Genomic DNA, 20,424 nt, shown 5'->3' with positions numbered 1-20,424 from the left:
GGGTCTATATACTTTCTGAATCTACTGTAGATTGATTCAGATGGAGAATAAGGAGATCAGAGTCAGAGGTGAAGACACACTTCACAGCAGAGCCAAAGTAGCACACTTTTAATTTAATCATTTATTCGGTAAAATGATGCTGGTATAGACATGACAATGCCACACATCGGCCCCTAATAATCAACCTGGCTAATAACTGGTTGGCCATTAGTACAAAAACTTAAAACTCAAATTACATAACTAAAAGTTCAAGGTAAAACAAACAAAAGAAAAAAATAAAAAATAGCTAAAGTCAAAATCCAAGCAGGTTACTGAGGTGTCATTTTAATGTGGTGTAGATTTAGAGGCAGATAGCTTCAATGTGTGCCTAAAAATGTAATAACACCTCAGAAATATGTAAAGGCCAAAAGACCTGTGATTGGTGCAGGTTAAGCCAAGATTGGTGATGTCATCTCTTTGCAAGCAATACTGAAAGATTTGAAGATTTCTTTTGGCAAAGCTGTTTCAGAATCAGAAATACGTTATTTATCCCCAGGGATTATATGACTGCACAAATTGCTGACTGGTTTAGATTCAGATCACAAAGCTAAAAATAAGTTAAAAGGAAAAATGTCAACAGCGACATATTATCAACATGCTGTGTATGCAGCAGTAAATATGTTCATGTAAACGTACACCCTCCTATAGTTTTATGACAGTTTTAAAAGAATGAACTGTTTGTATTTCCACACAGAGGAGGCCTAAACATTGTGACCTCTGACAGAGCTGTCGTGGATTATTAAAATCACACAGAAATATTCTCCACATTAAAACAGTTGTTCAAAAGTTAGACTGTAAACCAAGACAATTTAACAGTCTCTTTCCTGCTTTTTGATCATTAAAGACAGAAATATTGGTTCATGGAATATTTGGCTTATTGTGCTGATGAAGCAAAAGGAATGTAAAAAGTGTTTGAATAATAATACAACAACATTCCTTTTTTGATATTAATGCACTGAATTTAGTGGTGTTTTAATAAAAGAAGAAGCTTTTAAGCAGAGGTGTCCATACTTTTTTCACTGCAGGCCAAATAAAGACAAATGTCAGAACGACTGGGCCATTTTGATATGCCTCATCTATACAGTATATTTAGGTTAGTTAAAACTAGACCAGTGGTGGTTAAGATATTCTTCAAAGTGCTTTAAGAATAAACCAGCCTACATCATAGCTTTCCATTAATGCCTGAGAAAGCAAATAGCCATCCCATGTTGAGGTTTTGAGTTGGCCAATCAGATTCCAAGGGTGTTGTTTTTAGTCCCAGCTACCACTTGCAAAGGATGACAAAGATGTCTGGGAAGCAGAGAGGGGAGATGCTGACAGCCAGTCCAAAACAAGAGAAAACTCCACATAACCGCCAAAGTTTATAGGAAAGTTGGTGCTTGAAAATATATGCTTGGTATGCTTTGTAAATCAAACCTTGGGACAGATCAGATATTAGAGTAAATGCTATTTGCTGCTGTATTACTGTTGTTTTATTTGTTAGGGCCTTATCGATGGAGTGACTGTTATTTTTCCTATCGATGTGTTGACTGTTCATGTTGTATTCTCAATTAAGACATGAAAAAAGCAAGTCAAGGAATTTAGCAGTACTACCTAGTATTGAAACTCAAGTACAAGCTTCATTTTCTAATATGGGCCAAATTATAATTTAATTTGACCATTTGCTGAGAGTATTTTGCAGATAGTGTCACAAAGCAGCAGAGATCCCCCCTTGGGGGGCAAGTAGTGATTTCTGCATAGAGAAATGCCAACAAAAAGCCATGTTTCGAGCTGTTTACAGTGATGCCAAGCATTCAAAGTGTGGAAATAAAAAACATTCCTAATTCTTAATCTACTTTTGTGTCCTGAAAGTAAAAACTCACAGAGCAGGCAGGAATTTAAAAAGCCTGGATGAACGGTGTCACACAAAGTTCGCGTATGGTCCATTTCTACAAAGGGGTCCTGTTTGGTTCAGTACAGTTTTGTGATAGTTCAGCACATTAAACTCTGATCTCGTTCGTGTTTTCTCAGCTGATGTCCATCTAGCCTCTCTTGTTGTGACAGGGAATCCGTCTCTTTTAAGAGATCCAGATCATTTGGCACAGCTCAGTAAAGCTGGGTGTTTGGTTCCTAAACAGCTCTTTATTTGGTCACAGTTTGGCTTTGTAAATGTGGATTAGATGACAGAAAATGATGGAGGAAAGAAAACTAACACTCAAAGAGGAGATAGCCGCGAAGGCTAACATAAAAGAGCCATTTCGTAGCACAGGCTCATTCGTGAACAGCATATCATCAGTCGGTCTCATACCCCTCAAGGTTTATTCGGTTGATGGTACCCAGTGTTTCAATCAAAAGCATGATTGTGACAAAATAAAAAATGTTTTATTTGGTAAAGGGGCTCAGCTAACCTCTTAGCTGAGTACAACACCCCTCCTTGTTTACCTTCATCTGGCTACAGTCTAGACTAGACCTCAGGACTGAGCTATATGTGATATTGATCGCCCCCACACCAGGTGAATCTGTTAAACTATGTTAAACTACACAAATTCCTTTTTTAAAAGTGTAGGTATCATACTCAATGTAAGTAGAATTTTTTTGGTGATAATTGCAGCGCACAGGTCCCTTTAGAGCTTTAAAGTACTAACTTTCCTCAGTTCCTATTTATTCCTAACAGCTGTCCCCCACTTCCTGACCTCCAACAAACATCAGAATCATGTGAATGCAAAGAAACGTTAAAAAATGGACCCCTGAGTTTTGGCCATAGGTTGGACACCCCTGTTATAAAGTGTAGGCTATTTACATAATACACTAGTAAGGCCTGCTTTCAAACAGAAGAAATTTAAGAGTCAAACGAAATACGAGAAAAAAAAAATCTTTACATATCAACCTACTTCTCTTCATAGATGAAACAGATAAATTGTTAGTAAATGTAAGTTTTTAGATTCAGTGTTCAAAAATAGAAAGTCTCGAGGTTCAGCCCCCTGGCAGTCATCCTTTTTCTTCAATCTTGACCTTATAAAGAAGTATTTCTACGCCTGACCTATACTGACAACATGAAGCTGCTCCAGACACCAAAGGTCAAAAATCAAGGATCAAGACCAATGACATTTATCTTGAATCTATGTGATTTATCCTTATCTGCCCTTTTACTAGAAACTCTTACATTAGGACTTCAAAGAAAGCCAGAAACGGCTGCTGGGATGTCATGGTACCTGCAGTTTGTGAGGGAAAAAAACTTTGTGTCAGCAGTAGTACTCACATATGGGGGGGTGTCGACGCTGTCGGTGTTGACCACCACTGGAGGGGGGTTGGCCTGCAAATACAGAGAAAGGCAAAGTTATTAAACATGTTAAGATGATAAAACCAAAGTATTTCAACAACAATGAGTACAAGCATAAATGGACGCGGAGATCTGTGACAGTGACTTACTCGTCTCATGTTTTGGTACAGCATGTTGAGTACATCTGCTACAGATTACCACCACGGAGCGACTGCATACACCGCATGACATACTGCACAGCCCTTATAATGGACAATACTACTGTCCTACACTGCAAGCACAGCACTGTAACCTAACTGATTGTTTTAAAAAGCTGTGAAAAAGTACAATTTGCAATTCAGTATTGCACCAGAACAGCATGTACTTTACATCTTAGATTGTGCTCTTATTTCAACCGCATTATGGCCCAGATAAGCCCAGCACAGCACAGCTAGGGCTAAAGCAGCAGCAGATGATCAACATTATCTTCTCTTCTGCTTCCTAAGCTTGCACACCAAATGAAAAACTGGATACTAAACAGCCACAATGTGGGCTTTTCTCCTTGTATGTGCAAAAGGAGCACCCATTGTATCATTCCACAGTTTTGAATCTACTTGTACTCTAGTCTGCTTTCATTTTCTACCCCAGAAAGTATTAGAGCAAGCTCTCTAGTCCAGCGTCTGCAGCTCTGGTCTTCTCCAAACCAGCACAGAGAAAGTCCGTGTGAGATAATCTGGTGCTCCAGATCTTGTTACGCAGCCCAAAAATAAAAAGTTCACAAACGGACAAGCTAACCAAGCGTCAAACAAGTTAGCTCAGCAAATGGACAGTCCAGTCAGACTTCACTACACGGCATCGATGTGCAACAGAGCAGCAATACAACTATCCCTCTACACTAATCTCTACTTCCCTCATCCCTTTTCCACCCTCACTTACACACACATGCATATTGTCTCTCTCTCTTTCTCTCTCTCTTCACCACATGTCCAACTGTCTGTCAGTCAAGCTGACAGGATGTTTGATCCCACATGGGAACAGAAAGGGAGAGAGAAGGGATCAGAGGGATTATAGGTATGGGGGGAGGAGTCACATCCGTCCTCTCAACAACAGCATGAGGACCAAACAGATGCACACTAACTCAGAGGCATGAGTTACAAAGAAAACAAATAAACAAAGGGAGAAAGGAAATGTGGGTGGAGGGATAAAGAGGCGACAGTAAGGGCTCGTGCTGTCAGCTGCAGTTGCTAGAACCAGTGCATGTTTGCAGGTGCAATTTTCAATCATTTTTAAGCCATATGCTTCGTAATGATAAAAATGTTTTCTCTTTCAAATTATGAACACTAACAAAGCTTTAAAAAGAACAGATCTTTTGTCACATCTTTAATGCAAAATGAAAAAGCACTGAGCAGGAGTTTTCTCACAATTTTCCTAGATAAAACAAGAAAGTTTGTTTTTTTACTAATATTGAACTGAAGTTAAAAATTATGGGATTGTGACAATCCAATATTGTGTCAATGTGAATAAAAGGGATAAAGAAGGTTGAGGTTAAACACATTTACCATAGTATTCTCTATCAGAGGCAAATACCACTTTTTTTCAGGCCTGATTACTGCCAGACCTCAAGAAATCACTTCAATAGAACCTGTCAGACAAAGTGAAGTATGCTAAAAGATCTCCAAAAGCAAAATCAGCATGCCACAATCTCAAGAAATTGAAGAACAAATGAGAAACAAAGCCACTGACATCTATCAGTCTGGAAAGGGTTACAGAGCCATTTCTAAGGCTTTGGGGCTTCACTAAACCACGTTGAGAGCCATTATTCACAAATGGGTAGAATTTGGAAAAGTGATGAACTGTTCAGAGAGAGGCGGGCCTACTAAAATTACTCCAAAAGTGCATCTATGACTCATCCAGGAGGTCACAAAACAACCCAGAAAAGCATCTAAAGACCTGCAGGCCTCACTTGACTCAGTTAAGGTCAGTGTTCATGACTCAACAATAAAAAAGAGACTGGGCAAAAATGTCATCCATGGGAGAGTTCCAAGACCACTGCTGACCAAAAAGAACACAAAAGCTCTTCTCACATTTGCCAAAAACATCCTGATGATCTCCAAGACTTTTAGAATAGTATCCTGTGAACTGATGAGACAAAAGTTGAACTTTCTGGATGGTGTGCGTCCCGTTACATCTAGAATAAATCTAACACAGCATTTCATAAAAACAACACCATATCAACAGTCAGACAAGGTACCTGAATGACATGCCGTCATTGAACACTGTTCTCAACCAGAAAATCATGAAGGAGAATGTCCGGCCATCAGTTTGTGGCCTCAAGCTCGAGATCCCTGGGTTATGTAGCAGAACAATGATCAAAAACACACCAACGACCCAGCTCTGGATGGCTTACAAAAATGAAGGTTTTGGAGTCACAGTGTGGACTTAAATCTGATTAAGATGCTGCGGCATGACCTTAGACAGGCTGTTCATGCTCGAAAATTCTTCAATGTGGCTGAACTAAAACAATCCGGCAAAGACGAGCGGGACTAAATTCCTCCACAGCGATGTGAAAGACTCACTGCCAGTTATTGCAGATGCTTGCTTGCAGTCATTGCTGCAGAGGGTGGAAAAACCAGTTATTAGGTTTAGGGGAAATTACTTTCTCATAGGACAAGGCAGGGTTGGATGGCTTTTTTCCCTTAATAAATGAAATCATTGTTTCAAAACTGCATTTTGGATTTACTCGCATTATCTTTGTCCAATATTAGAAGTAGTTTAATGATCTGAAACATTTAATTGTGACAAAGACACAAAAAGAATAAGAAATCAGAAAGGGGGAGAAAAACATTTTCAGAGCACTGTATACTTGGTACTGAAGGTAACAATACTGACTGTACATACCACATTGCATTAATGGTTCTGTTTGTAACTATTTTTCCCTCGTGTATAGAAGCATACAGTATCTTAAGCTTAAAATTTCAGCAAGGGTGAAGGATATAAAGCATTTTTTTTAAATGCCTAAACTAAAAACAAGTTTGTTCCCATTGAAGGCTACAGTACATTTATGCTAGCGACCTTGCTCCAACTAGCTTAACTGCCGCTTGTGTGAACTCTACCTGACTCTTTTAGGATAATAAAAACAGCACTGCACACCGCTCCTGTGTGTGTCATTGTCCATGTGCTCGTATGTTTGTGTCATTCACAGAGGGATAAACTCACTGCGTTAGTCAGCTGGTGATTCCATCAACACGCCATGTCAGACTGTACGCTTATGTAACATCAATATGAGTGTGTCAGTCTCAGTGGATGTGTGTGTGTGTGTTACATGAAAAAGGCCAAAAGAACAAACGTGCAAAGATAAACAAACAAGCCTCTTACCCACAAATACACAACATCCAGATCCAGACTGTTTTTGCTGCTCCATTCAAGTGATTGCTAGTTATTACATAATTGCTGTTACAGCAGCTTTGTTACCATGGCATTATGTCCTGCTTCAGCACAGCACAGCACAGCTTAGAAAGAGATCCAGACTATCTCTGGTTTGTCTCATCAAACAAAGAGACGGGCAAAGGCTTTCATCAAATTTCTCATTTCTCTACACAGGATTTAGATATGCTTGAATAAGGGTGTGTGTGTGTGTGTGGGTGTGTGTGTGTGTGTGTATGTGTGTGTGTGTGCTGGCTACAGGAGAGGAGTTTTCATCAGCAGGTTGTTCTCAATCAGCAGATGGACAGGATAAATGAACAGAACTAAAGCATACCATGATAGCACAGAGCAACAGTTAGTGAAATGATCAGTCTGCCTAGCAAAGTCCTGCACTTTCACATATCAGGCCTGTCTCTTTACCCATGTTTTGTCACAGCCCCTAAAGGTAACCTTTAGTCTGAATCACATTCAAAAATAAATGTTAAAATATCCACTGAGGGAATTTTTGAGCAACAGCTGCTCTTAAAGAAAACTAAATATTTTTAAAATATGACACTGATTAATTATATATACAGTATAATCAAATATACCCTAAATAAAGTCAACTCCTCTTTGGCTTGTTGTTATCAGCTTTGTGTTTACACTGACGAGACAGCACTTCATTCAGCTTGTTTATGTTTCTCCCTGAGGATTAAACAGGTATCATACACATTTTTTTTCATCTGAACCTGTCCCTCTCAGACTGTCAGTCCTACAACAACAAGAGGAGAGGGGTGTTTAGAGGCCTAATGTCAGAATGACATCGCAAGCAACAAATGAAGGAAAACCACCGGACTTTACAAACCAAAAAAAAAAACTTTCTATGACTTGGTAACAGATTATTGCTTTTAGATGTTAATCTGAACTGCACTTTGGGATAAATAAAGCTGTCTAAATCTAATCAGCCGATAACTCTTTTGCTGCTCTCTGTCTCACAAGCCTGAAAGTTAATCAGGATGGAAGGAGCAGGGAAAGTGTAGAGGTAGAAAGGAAAGGGGAACTGAGTTGTGCCAGAAAAGCACATTTGTTCTGGTCTGAATATTTGCCCTAAAAGTCACACACTAAGCCTAATGTAGTAACAATACAAACTATACAACGTGTCAATCCAAAGTGGGCTGATTGGATGAGTTCTGTAAAATTACTTTTACAATGTGAAAATATCTATTTCTTATATTTTTCTCTTCTTCAGTGGCCAAATCTAAGTCTAATCTAGAATTTAACACATAAAATACAATAGTGAAAGATCCATGTTCACAGTTTCTCTGCTCCTTATTTCACTATCCACTCTGACTTCCTAATGTGCAATAAAACTCCATTTGACTAATGAGTTAATAAGATGAAGCGTGACTCTAATCGAATCAGGACAGCCATGGTAATCAGGCTAATAGGACTATCACTACATGCTAACTCTGATCACTGAGCCTGCAGCAGATGTACAGCACAATCATCACCAAATGCTAAAAACGACAGCTGGCATGCGGTATATTTTCTTTTACTCATTGTTTGGGTGCAGTGCTTTATGCTTGTTTGATGGAGCAAGTTGAAACCACTTTAAAACTTATCTTTACTGCATTATCAATCATCTGTGTTCAAAAACATTACATTTTTTTCTTTTTATTTGTGTTCCAAAGTAAAAAATATTTAGACTCAGTGATTTTAACTGTCAAACAGCATAAAGTATAACATTTTAGAAAGATTCAAAGGCACTTGATTTTGATTAGTTCTCACAAACAGATGTAAGACTAGAAAAGCACTCAGAGTGCAGACCTCCGCCATTAGCCCTAACTCCCAATAGTGAAGAATCCTTTAAAAAATTCCTGGATCCATCCCCATGTGCCCCCCACCACAGCATTTGCCAATTACTTCCTCCCCAGTGGGGTGAAAACACAGTGAGGCAAAACATGGGTGGACTGTCATGGCGGAAACATTGCCTGCCGGTGCCAACAGATGTACTGACAGTCTCACCCATGGTCTCAGTGGATGACTGGAAGTCATGGCAGAGGGTGAATATTCCTCTATTCCTCCCAGCATTGTGAGTATTTTTGCTACAATTCGCTGTCTATCTCTCTGTTACACCCCAACTCGTCTCCTCGACCGGGCGTGTGTCTTTCAAACTCTATAAACACTTAAACTTTGAATAGAAACACACCAAAAATGCTGCTGGGATTGAAGTTACTCATGTCCGCCATCTCCTGGTGTAAAGTGGTAGCAGCACAGACCTCCGCCATTGGCCCTATCTCCCAATAGTAAAAAATCCTTTAAAAAATTCTTGGATCCAGACGGTGATCCGGTTCACTCCCAAAATCTAATCAGTTCTTCCTTACGCCATTTCTGACATTTCCTGAAAATTTTCATCAAAATCCGTCCACAACTTTTTAAGTTATATCTAACAAACAAACAAACAAACAAACCCACCTGATCACATAACCTCCTCGGCAGAGGTAAAAATGTGGCAGTCTGGTTATAAAAGGTGGCCTCAAATGCAGTGAACTTTTATTTTTTCTTTAAGATCAGCATTGAGTGATTCGATAAGGTCATGTGCATATAGACAAACAGCAAGGCTCTTCTTCTGAATGCATTTTAATCATCTTACAATTCATCAGATGTCTCAGTTACCAGTTTGTCAACTTCTTCGACACATTATGAGTTAAGATCTCAAAGAGGGATATCGACTGTTGATCATAATGACAGAATTTGCAAAGGCAATTGAGGCATCAAAAAGACATCAAATTAATTGAAAGCATGACAAGACATTATTATCAAAATGAGGAAAAACTACATGCTAATATGCTGAATGTTTAACTTTTGACATTTAACCTAATAATGTACAAGGAACTTTGCTACAGGGGGGTCCTGACAGAGATTTATGCAAGATAGGATCATCCTTTGCAAGGCCACATTGGAATCCCATGCATTTAGGCAGTGTTTCCCAACCCAAAGGTCTATGCATTCTTTTCTTATCAAAAGACCTCTTCATAAACAACTTAATAACTGATTTATCATGGTTTTAATCACTATTTGCAAATCTAACATGGCAGCCTCAGAATAGACAAAGCCTCATACCCCCCTGAGATCTTTGGCCCACATTGGGAACCAAGGCTTTAAGGCACTACCACATCAACTTGGCAATCAACACAGAGGCCTTGCAATGCATGTCCACCCTCTGGTCCAAGTATGGTCACTTTTGCCCCCTAAAAAAAAGCTCAGCCATGCCAAGATATGGCTTCAAAATGGTTTGTTTTTTCTGCTTCTTCTTTTCTAGTGTCTATGCTGTACATGCAAAATGCCGAACCCTCAGCTGACCACAATTCTTGATTAAGCCTTGATTATAAACTGGTGGGTAGAGACCCAAAAGTGGGTCACAAAACCATTTTGAGTGGGTCGCACATATGTGCCTGGAAAAAGGAATGCGGCAAAAAAATTCTAGGATATGCTTCTATTTTGAAAGGCATGTCTCCATTTCTCTATTACATCACATCTTTTGTTTCATCTGAAACATGCATGAAGGACTTCATAGGTTTATGTTAACAATGTATGTCTGTTGAACAATGAAGCTTGATAAAAAAAAATAGTGTTGAAGGATTTTGTTATGTTTTGTGTTGCAACCTGTGGCATGTCTCTTAGTATCAGAGGTAATACATAAGTGACCAGTCAATGGTAGAGATCCATCAACAGTCCACCAATCAATCTTACCTGAATATGAGCCTGTATTGGTGAAAAATGGTGCAGAAAGGGGTTTTCCATTGAGTGACCAGCCCAGATATGTGTGTCATTGGGCCATGGTTTGCTGGCAGCCTTGCCCTTGGCTTTGCTCTTGGTGGGACTCTTACTGACACTGTCCCGCAGGTTGGGAAACTTCCCTCTTGAGCCCCTGGCCAGGTTGGTTGGCAGCGTGTTCCACCCATATCCACCTAGCGCTGCACATAGAGGGAGTTGTGGGGAGTGAAAAGGGTGTATAGACAGTGACTGGGAGGCGTGAGGGAGAGGAGGGGGGAAGTGTTGGTGGTGATGGTACTGCTCAAACAACGAGTGGTGGCTGGGTGAATGAACGTGCACGTGCTGCTGCGGTTGTTGGTGTTGGTGGTGGTAGAGCTGATGTGTAGACTGCGAAGATAACATGTGACTCGGTGAGGCCGGTTGATGGTACTGCTGCTGGTTTTGACAAATATGCGGCAGCTGGTGGTGACTTGGTGAGTGGTGAAGCTGGTGATGGCTTGGTGAGTGCAGAATGCGAGTTGGGGATGGTGGGGAAAGCTGAAAAGTCGGCGATGGCGGGGCTAGCTGGCGAGTTGGAGATGGCGGTGCAATGTGGTAGTAGCTTGGAGAAGGAGAAGGAAGTAGGCTTTTTGGTGAACGGCAGCCATGTCTTGGTGAATGGGGGTGATGATTTGGTGAATGCAGCGGTGAAAGCTGCAGCTGGTGGTTCGGCTTCTGGATTTGCAGCAGATTTTGGTTATGCTTTGAATGAGAGTGGCTCTTCCCTGATTTGCCTTTGCCTTTGCCTGATTTGCCCTTAGTTGAGCCACTGCTGGGCTTCTTTGGGCTACAGCAAAACTCATGGCTGTGGAAATAAGTGGTCATAGCTACAGAGATAAAGACAAAGTCCCAGAGAGATCCACTTAATCCTTGTCTTTCTCACCTGATCATCTTTTAAAGTGAAATGTCAAAAGAGAGTAGCTCCTTAGAATGTCCAAACAATGTAGGTCACGCCTCTCCAGAACAACCGAGCCGTCATTAAAGTTAGTATTCCTGCCTTTTCCTTTTGCCTCCTTTATATCAGTGTTTCTCAGTGTTTTAGGATCACTGAATATCATCCCTCTTTAGTAGGCATAGTTTCCAGTTCTTCCACAATAGACTGGAGCATCTGCCAGTCCTTAAAAGCAAAGCATCCCCCTTAAGTGCAAAATTAAACTCCTCTTCTCAGCTTCCCACCCTTAGGGGTTTGCTGACCCTTTTATCGTCCCTTGGGGTTACAGGGTAGGATAAAAGGTCTGGTTCCAAGAAGAGGGGCAAGAAGGACTTAAACAAGTTGGGTATGCTTTCAGTTCAGATGTAATGAGCCAGTTTGTGATCTCCAATGAAAGATTTCTTTCCAGTCATCAGTCACTCAGCACAACTCATATGACACACCTTTGTTGCAAACTCCGGCTCTGAATCCGACATGCTGGTAGACGATTCTGCTTGATTCAAATATCCCAAAAGAAGAGTAGAAACGCCAAAACGATAGTTCAGTCAGGTTACACTCCTGTTTCAATTTCACTTTTTTGACACCATCAAGAATTATAGTTCCAGAGAGTCCATTATTTTTCCTCCTTCCTCAGCCTCGTCTTGTTTTAATCCCTCTAATTTCATGATTTGATATAGGGCTACATCTTCTTTCTCAGCCTCCCTCATCTTTTTAAGCCACCTCCCTCTCTAACTGTCTATCTCTTTCTCTCTCTTCAACTCTCCCCCCTCTCTCTCTCTTTTCCTGGACTAGCCAATTACGGACTTCCCTGGACTCCTGCACATGACAGCAGCCAGGCATGACTAATCGATACGCAACAAGGGACAGTGATACAGCGCTCAGAGCTCAGTCGGTGCACAGTAAATGGAGAGCTGTGATTGGTGGAGGGCGGTCCCTTCCATCAACCTTTGTCTTGTTTCTTTTAAGCATCACATGCCAGGCTGGGTCAGCTGGAATACGTGTGTGCCTGAGTGTGTGTCTATATGCATTGGCCTACTTCCTTGTGAGAGTTTGTCTCAGTGCTTGTGTGCTAAGTCTCTGCTCAGGGTAGAATCACAACACACACTCACACACAGTCCAAGACTCCAGGTGTAGCGTGGGTCACATGATGATTAGGTAAAAATACGAAGTCAGTTCAGTCAGGTCTGTTCAGCAACAGAGCTATGACGCAGTAAACATTGACCTGACAGTAAACAATGCAAACGTCCCTTCTTCTCTCAGTCAAGAATTGTACCACTCATTGCTATGGAAATTCAATACTTTTGAGGAGCTGAACAGATAATATGTTTACTTTCTGCAAAAAAAAAAAAAAAAAAAAATTGATGAGTTCAGAAATTTCAACATTTGGCATACGGGTGCAGTTTAATTGGACTTTCCCTGTAGTCTTTAGGGGGCTGTCATGCAATTCTTGAGTGGCAGTGTCCTGCTTAAAGCCTGGACTAGTGTGGAAGCTGCTTTAGGCATGCTACACATGGATCATATGAGTGATCAAATATGCAACACATCACACCAAAGCCACTCACAGCATTGTTGAGGATTCAGTATTAATTGTTTGCTGTGATCATAGCAGGAATCGCTTGTCGAGTGGTGTCAGAGGATTTTGAAAGGCAGCGCCATGACAGCAGTAAACTTTTATCCTGAGAAAGGATTTAAATAAACTCATTGGACTCTTAACTGAAGCTGCAACAAGTTCATATTCTGTGTTTTAAAAAGAAAATACAAAGGAACAGTCCACATATATGCATCTCAACCCACATTATGAAACATGATGCTGCTATATGTGTACAGCACCAAAGTTCAAAATTGATTTCACAATAGAGAAAATAAAATGCATCATAATGAACTGCATTGAACTGTATTGGATTTCTTTTTACTGCATTGTGTTTTATCGTAACACAATGTAAATGATAAACTTTGACAGGACTTTTCTAAACTCTTCTCATCCACTCAAAGTTCTTTCAAACTGGCGAGATTTGAATATTTGGTTAACAATCTACTATCATCATTTAATGTTGCCTCAATACATTATGGTCATTGGGATTTTGAACAAACATTTCAGAAAAATCACTCACTGCAGAAATGTCCATTGTAGCTGCAGACGTCTACTGATGGTGTATCAGAAACTTGGAGGATCATCCCTTTCTGTTTGGAAAGATTTCATCACTACCACTTTTAACTCTGTTTAAAGGGGCAAAGGGGGAACTCAGAAATGTGGGGGTGGGTTGACACAGAAACTGAACTGAGCCTTTGACACTGGCAGGGGCTATCCAATCTTAAGGCAGTAACAGGAGGTAAGGATTTAATAGCCAACATCCCAGTTGAGATATGACTAACTTTATCGCTTATCCACAGTCGCTGTTCAGTATTGGAGTCAAAGACCAATCTCACCAGCTGGACAATAAACTGTATTCTGATGCATCATATATCATTAAATTGTATAATATCATATTGGACTGTTTTGTATTGAAGTGTATCAAATTGTATCATATCGAATTGTATTATATTACATCATAGCGTGTTGTATCATATTGTATTGTATCATTACCTCCGCCAAGGAGGTTATGTGATCAGGTGGGTTTGTTCGTTTGTTTGTTTGTTAGCAACATAACTCTAAAAGTCATGGACGGATTTTCATGAAATTTTCAGGAAATGTCAGAAATGGCATAAGGAAGAACTGACACATGTCACATCTCCACGGGCCAATCAGAGCAACAAAACACATGACATAGCCGCTATGGAGCTGTGCATGTGCAGCTACTGAGGAATAACGGGAAACATGGCAACTATAGACATGTAAGTACTCAACTTTTGTCATTTTTGACAAGAAAACAATTCACTGCTGTTCTTTGCTCTTCTTTTAACCATAAATGTTGTCAAGTTCTGATAAAACTGGCACTTTAGCAGCATTCACGCTAAGCTCTTCAGCCAATCGCACCGACCTCTTGCTGCTGCCTGTTTTCAGGCGCGGCGAAGTAAACAGGCAGCAGCACCGACCTCTTGCTGCTGCCTGTTTACTTCGCCGCGCCTGAAAGCACTTCCCCTCCTCGCTGATTGGTCCAGTCACTTTCTAACCGGGCCCAAACGGTTCAGATGGGAGCTTTGCAAGATGGATTCGCCAGTGAGAAACAAGGAAACGGGCAAATCCATCTGCTTTGCAAGGTTAAGTTGTTAGCTGACCGTCTAGCTTTGAACATCAGCTACTCATAGCAAGGACAGTACAATTGTAGTGCATCATATTGCATTAAAATGTATCATATCTTATTGTATTGTTTCATATTGTATGGTATCCTATCCAATTGTATGCTATCATATTGTATTGTTTTGTATGGTATCATATCTTATAGTATCACATCTTCCCATACTGAATGGTATTGTATTGCATGGCACTGTATGGTGTCATATCATATATTGTATCCTATTACATTGTACTGAATCAAATCACATGGGATCCTAATGTTTTGGTATTGCAAATAATCACATTGTATTGTATCATATTGAATCATATTGCATCACATAGTATTATAATGTACGGTATCATATTGTTATATATTGTATCATATCATATCTTTTCATATTGCACTCACTGTATCAGTTAGCACTGAATAGTATAATACTGCATCATATGTTATGGTATCATCATGTATGATCTTATATGGTCTGGTAGGTAATGATCTGGTAGAGTATTGTCTCGTATCATAACATCTGAATGTCAAAGAATCCTAAACTGAAGAAAAATACACAGATCATTTCTTGCAAAGGCCAGAAGAGATCATTTCAATGTAAATTTGCAAGCACTTGTTGGCAAGCCTGTGTGTTTAGCTGGAATTTTTTAGAGGCCTTTAGTAGAGCAATCAAAAAATAGTGTCTTTGAAGAAAAAAAAACTGCAGGGAATCCTTGCACTGTATTGTATTTTCAGTACTGTATCTCTTGTTGAGGAAAATGAAAACACTGATTTTTTAGTTCTGTGACTTTGTTGTTACTCTCAGTTACACTTCTTAGAAGGTCATGAGAATTTCCATTGAGCATCCAATGTTTCTTCCATGGGTTATATAGTCTGAAGAGAATTTTACCATATATAGTCAAAGAAAGATGACAAATCCCCAGATCCTTTTTTAACAGTGATGTGCAGAATGACTAAAGAACAGCTACTATCTTGGATATTAATTTAATCATAGCTTCTGGCTTCCAGCATCTGGTATTTAAGGAAGAACAGGAGCTACCACTGCTTTATACACAGAGCTGGACAGGTCCAAGCATATGTCAGCTAATATATGCCACCACTCGCCTCAAAGCAGACTGATAAGAGATGGAGAGAGGCAGATAGACAGATGAGGCACATTAAAAGGCAGCACCCATGTGGAGAGCACAAAGAGATGTAGAGAGGGTGAGGGTGGTGGAGAGGGAGACCGTTAGAGCGTTTCTCTTAGTGTTCCCTGTGTAAAGTGCTGCTAGCGCTGCAGGCTAAGCGCTCAGTCAGGGGAGGATGAGCAAGGAGAATAGGCTGTTAGCATCACAGTGTTAGATGAAGCCTGCATTAATACAGCGCTTGAGGGAGGGGGAGAGAGGGGGTGGACTCTGAAGAGGAAGATGAAACATAAAGCAAAGATAAGGGATTGAGAGAGGGGTCTTAGGATGACCTGAAGGTTAGGCTGGGGGCTATAGTTTTACTTTAGTTTGTTTAGTAGAGGAGTCTTACATGAAATTACCATTATTGTCCATAAACTAACATCTAGAACATGGTGCAATTATTACATCCTCACTAAAAGAGAGACAGACTCGACTCATTTCCCTCAAATATTGTTATTCATGAAACATCTGAGTCAGCAAGCCCACACCATGTCAAACTCTGCTAGTTTACCACCCACACTCCCTTTAGACACGGCCCTGAGACGAATTATTAAGAAACACATAAAAAAAACCACATCAAATTAGTCTGTCAAGCATCACAGAATCAACTTGGGTGAAACGGTTTGCTTAATTGAATCCTCGCTTTTTGTCTGGGGTGAGACTGACCCGGTGATGAAGTTTAGGAATTAAGGAAAAACACTGAGCTCATTTGTTAAGCATCAAACCTTTTCTCCTCCACATAATTACTGAAATGGATATCAATTAATCCATTACACACTCTCATTAATCTTTACAAGTCAGTCCGTCTGAATGCTTGATAAATAGCAAACTTAATCAAGTAAGAAAGCCATCTATATCTATTCTGCAAGGCAAAGCAACAACCTTAGTCTCTCCTTACATCAGATCATCTCTAGTCTTCTGCATTTTCACTCATAAACTGATCACTTCCTGTGTTGAGAGGGATCAATGAGGATCAAGTGTTCAAATGGGAAAGTAAACCTGCAGCAGGAAATGACATATGGGTCCTGGGCCCGAGGGAATGTGAGAAAGTCTTGCATTGAACATTCAAGGAATGGTTTCTCCTTCAACCCAAGAGTTCAGCAAAAAGAGACAGTGATACTGATTGTTACCAGCAGGGGGCCTCAGACTCCACAGCAACGAAGGGAGACTGAAGCACAAAGAATCAGATATTCGTCAGTCCTGCTGTGCTCTTTCATCATTACTGAGATATTTGTTTCAGCTGTCTGATGTTATCAGCTGTGATTGACAACATGCATGACATCATTCAGAGAAACCACAGCTTCTTCTTTCTTAGGAGTCTGGCAGACAAAATACAAGCACGCAGAGACAGCGGAGAATGAGGGAGGTTATAAATAGTCAAAATTTTGAATTTATAAGAAAAATACATAAAACAGAATGCAATTATTTTATAGCTACTATTGCTGATGTTTGTTGGTTACCAACTTTGCTTCATTTCATCACTGATGCCATGGTGCTTTAACTAATTAAAAGGAAGTATTCTGGAAACAACCATACCTTCATGGTTGTACACTTATGTAAGAGTGAAATTGGATGTAACTGCATAGCCTTCGTTATCAAACAGCGCACCAGAAGTCCCTCGCCACATTGCACAGGAAGTTAGCATTAATTTATACTGTCTGCTGTGATCATAGCAGGGATCGGTTTCAGGGTGTTTGGAAGTTATGTTGTGTGAGACACAGAACAATTGCACAACCAAAGTTTTACACAAAGAAAGGGCTGAAATAAAGTCATTTGGCTTTTAACTTACACTGCACAAGTTTGTATATTCTTAATGAATGCAGGACAAATAAGCACATGTTTGCAATTCAGAGCCCACTAATCTGTGGAGGAAACACTTCTTTTTAGAGGCAAAGCCACAGAAAACAGCACCTTTGTGGCTTATCGCTTCTTTTTGTATGTTACTTATGACTTTGAACCAGGGTGACCATGTGAAGCAACCTGTGAATTTGCCTGGTCCTTGTTTCAGAAAACATGTATTGACTTAATTTAAAAAGTAGAACCAAAGATCGAAAGACTCTGGCTTTCATTTACATGCTCAGGTACTGGGGAATGCCACACTGTCTTTATTTCTCTGCGAATCCATAGCCCCAAGTCCAAGCCTGTGGTTGATCTCAGCCTCGCATTCAGCAGATTGATGGATGCACACCTATATCTTCTAAGGCAATAATCAGTCGGGCATTTTCACGTGATTCATTAAACGATATATCATAAGGGGTGCAGATGGCCTTGGTATGGAAGCTTAGCTTCTGAGCTGCCATCACAGTTTTGAATCTGACCTGTAGCTCCATTCCCACGTGTCAATCTCCACTCTCTCTCACTGATTTCCAGCTTATCTACTGTCCTGTCCTCTCAAAAACGGCAGAAAGCCAAAGGAATCATAAAATAAGACATAATGGGACCTTCAAACTTGGAACATTTTCTTTAAATGCTATTATCCATGAAACATTTGAGTCAGCACACTTTGTCAAGCTCTGCTTGCTTTTTTAACCGTTTGACACTGACCTTTCAAGAAAGACATTCAGTAACACATAAGATCAATCTGTCAAGCATCACCTCATCAACTGTGAGAGATGCCTTCATTCACTGAATTCTGGGTTTATGTTCTGGATCAGACTGACCTGATCGTGAAGTTTATGAATAATAGAACAGTTAAAGGATGCTGTTATCAATAGTGCCAAATTTAACCCACATAGTCAGTCCTGCATGAAGGTCTGTTATTCTCGTCATAAACCAATGCCATTTTACCACAGACTCCACAATAAAATAATAAGTGGTTGACTACAATCCGATTTAAAAGCCTGATTTTGAACCCAAGCTACAGAAAAAGTCTTTTCAGTTTTAATAAAAGAGGAAAGGATTAGAAGAATTCATTGTCAACATGAATGATGCTTCAGTCATCTCACAGGATATGTGACAAATCATACAATGTTTCATGTTGTCGAGAGCAAATTTTCCTTTTGTAGCACATTAGAAAGCCAGAATCAGCTGTTACCAAGAGCATTCATATGAGAAAGTAGGGCTCTGCTACTCTCCCAGCCGGCTGAGTAGGATGCTAACATCTATTGGAATGACCCATATTTTCATTTCGGACTTGGCAAGTAGTGGTGAAGTGGCTGGGATGGCTATATCGAACAAACAGACTTTAAACATAGAACTGAGGTTTAAGTCCTGTGTGAGTAAGTTGGCTTAGTTGTGTAGGTGCTCAGTCTTCCAGGTCATGGTTTTTAAAAGCTTGATCAAAATGAGGCAAATGAACTCAGTTAAAGTTTTTGAAGAGGATTTTGCCTTGTTTCCAAAAGGCTTCTAAGAACTGAAGAGGCCTCTTAGAGAAGAAGCAGTCTTCATGAAGTTCTCAAATGTTGCTGTAAGGGGATCTGAGAGTTAGCAGTGAGGTCAAAAGGGGTACAAAGTGAATCCCACATCGACATCCTCCCCACACTCTGATTGGCTATTGACCTCAGGAAGTGATTCCTCTTGTGCCTGTGGTAAAGACTACTTCCTCAGGTCACAACAGAGTTTAATAGAAACCGAAGGGCTCATTTCCTGACTACAGTAGTCTCTCTTTTCTCCATCTGTCAGTGTCTCAGCCTCTGTCTTTATCTTGAAACCTTAGCTCATACTTAGTTAGTTCAGCTGGCGGTGCCTCTGTCCCACTGTGAAGTCAAAGAATCACAGTGAAGTAATTTGGCTGTAATGACATTCTCCGTTAGGGCTATGGCTTTAGTCTCAGTGTAAATTAGTTTGCCACTTTCTCCATCGAGGTGTCTTATGCCAGCCTTGAGATTTTCTCCTCCATGACTTAATTAGAAAATCAGTTTTCAGAATCTCATGTTGCCGCCCTCTACTTATCGCTGACAGAGATCACGGAGCTGCAGCATAACTTATTAAAAACTATGCAGACTAACTTTCAATACTGTAGGACTCCAATACAAAGAAGTTGTTCATTTATTCCTCCTCCAGTTCTGTAATTTATTATATCAACACAATAGATTGCCCACAAGGTACAACACAAAAGAGAAACTGCAATAATGACAATGACAAAAAGTAGCAACTAACTATTATTTCCCTATTATATACTGGAGATGTTGCTTTGCATAAAAATGAGAAAAAAATGACCATTTTAAGCACAAAGTGGCACATTTAAATTTCTTTTATACTCTAAATAGTTGTTCAAACCCAAAGATTAAATGTGGTATATGTTAAATAAAGAAAATCAAAGACACAAATGTCAGGCCCCTATACAGAGGCTATGATCCTCAATACACTGTCCAGCCAGCATGTCCATGTGGGCCCCATATGCGTTATATACGGGCTGAAATATGGGTCCCCTGTTGGTTTGTCTGTGGGTTGGTCAACACTGATTCATCACAAGGACCAACTGACTAGGCTATTGTTGTTGTTGTTGTATGTTATGTTGATTTGCCAAGTGTTGCTTTGGTAGTAGTGCTAACACAGCTAGCATTTGTTCCTCTTTGCAGATTAACATTCATATGCATGTGCTAGAACAAGTGAGATTGCAGAACATACAGTACACGTGGCTACATACCTTACAAGTTTAAAATTTGAATA

The 20,424-nt window shown here is 40.1% G+C and overlaps 1 protein-coding gene across 3 annotated transcripts in view; it reads right to left on the bottom strand.

Annotated features, from left to right (window-relative positions):
• Nucleotides 1-20,424, bottom strand: part of LOC121512285 (discs large homolog 1-like protein) — a 203,001-nt gene that overhangs the window by 80,856 nt on the left and 101,721 nt on the right. For all 3 annotated transcript variants that reach the window (XM_041791461.1, XM_041791462.1, XM_041791463.1), the window contains one exon: nt 3,278-3,331. In XM_041791461.1, coding sequence (XP_041647395.1) covers nt 3,278-3,331 — 54 coding nt within the window. The remainder of the gene's footprint in view (nt 1-3,277; nt 3,332-20,424) is intronic.

The sequence above is a fragment of the Cheilinus undulatus genome, linkage group 7 (genome assembly GCF_018320785.1).
Source record: "Cheilinus undulatus linkage group 7, ASM1832078v1, whole genome shotgun sequence".
Lineage (NCBI taxonomy): Eukaryota > Metazoa > Chordata > Actinopteri > Labriformes > Labridae > Cheilinus > Cheilinus undulatus.
This window is presented reverse-complemented; position numbering and strand designations above follow the sequence as displayed.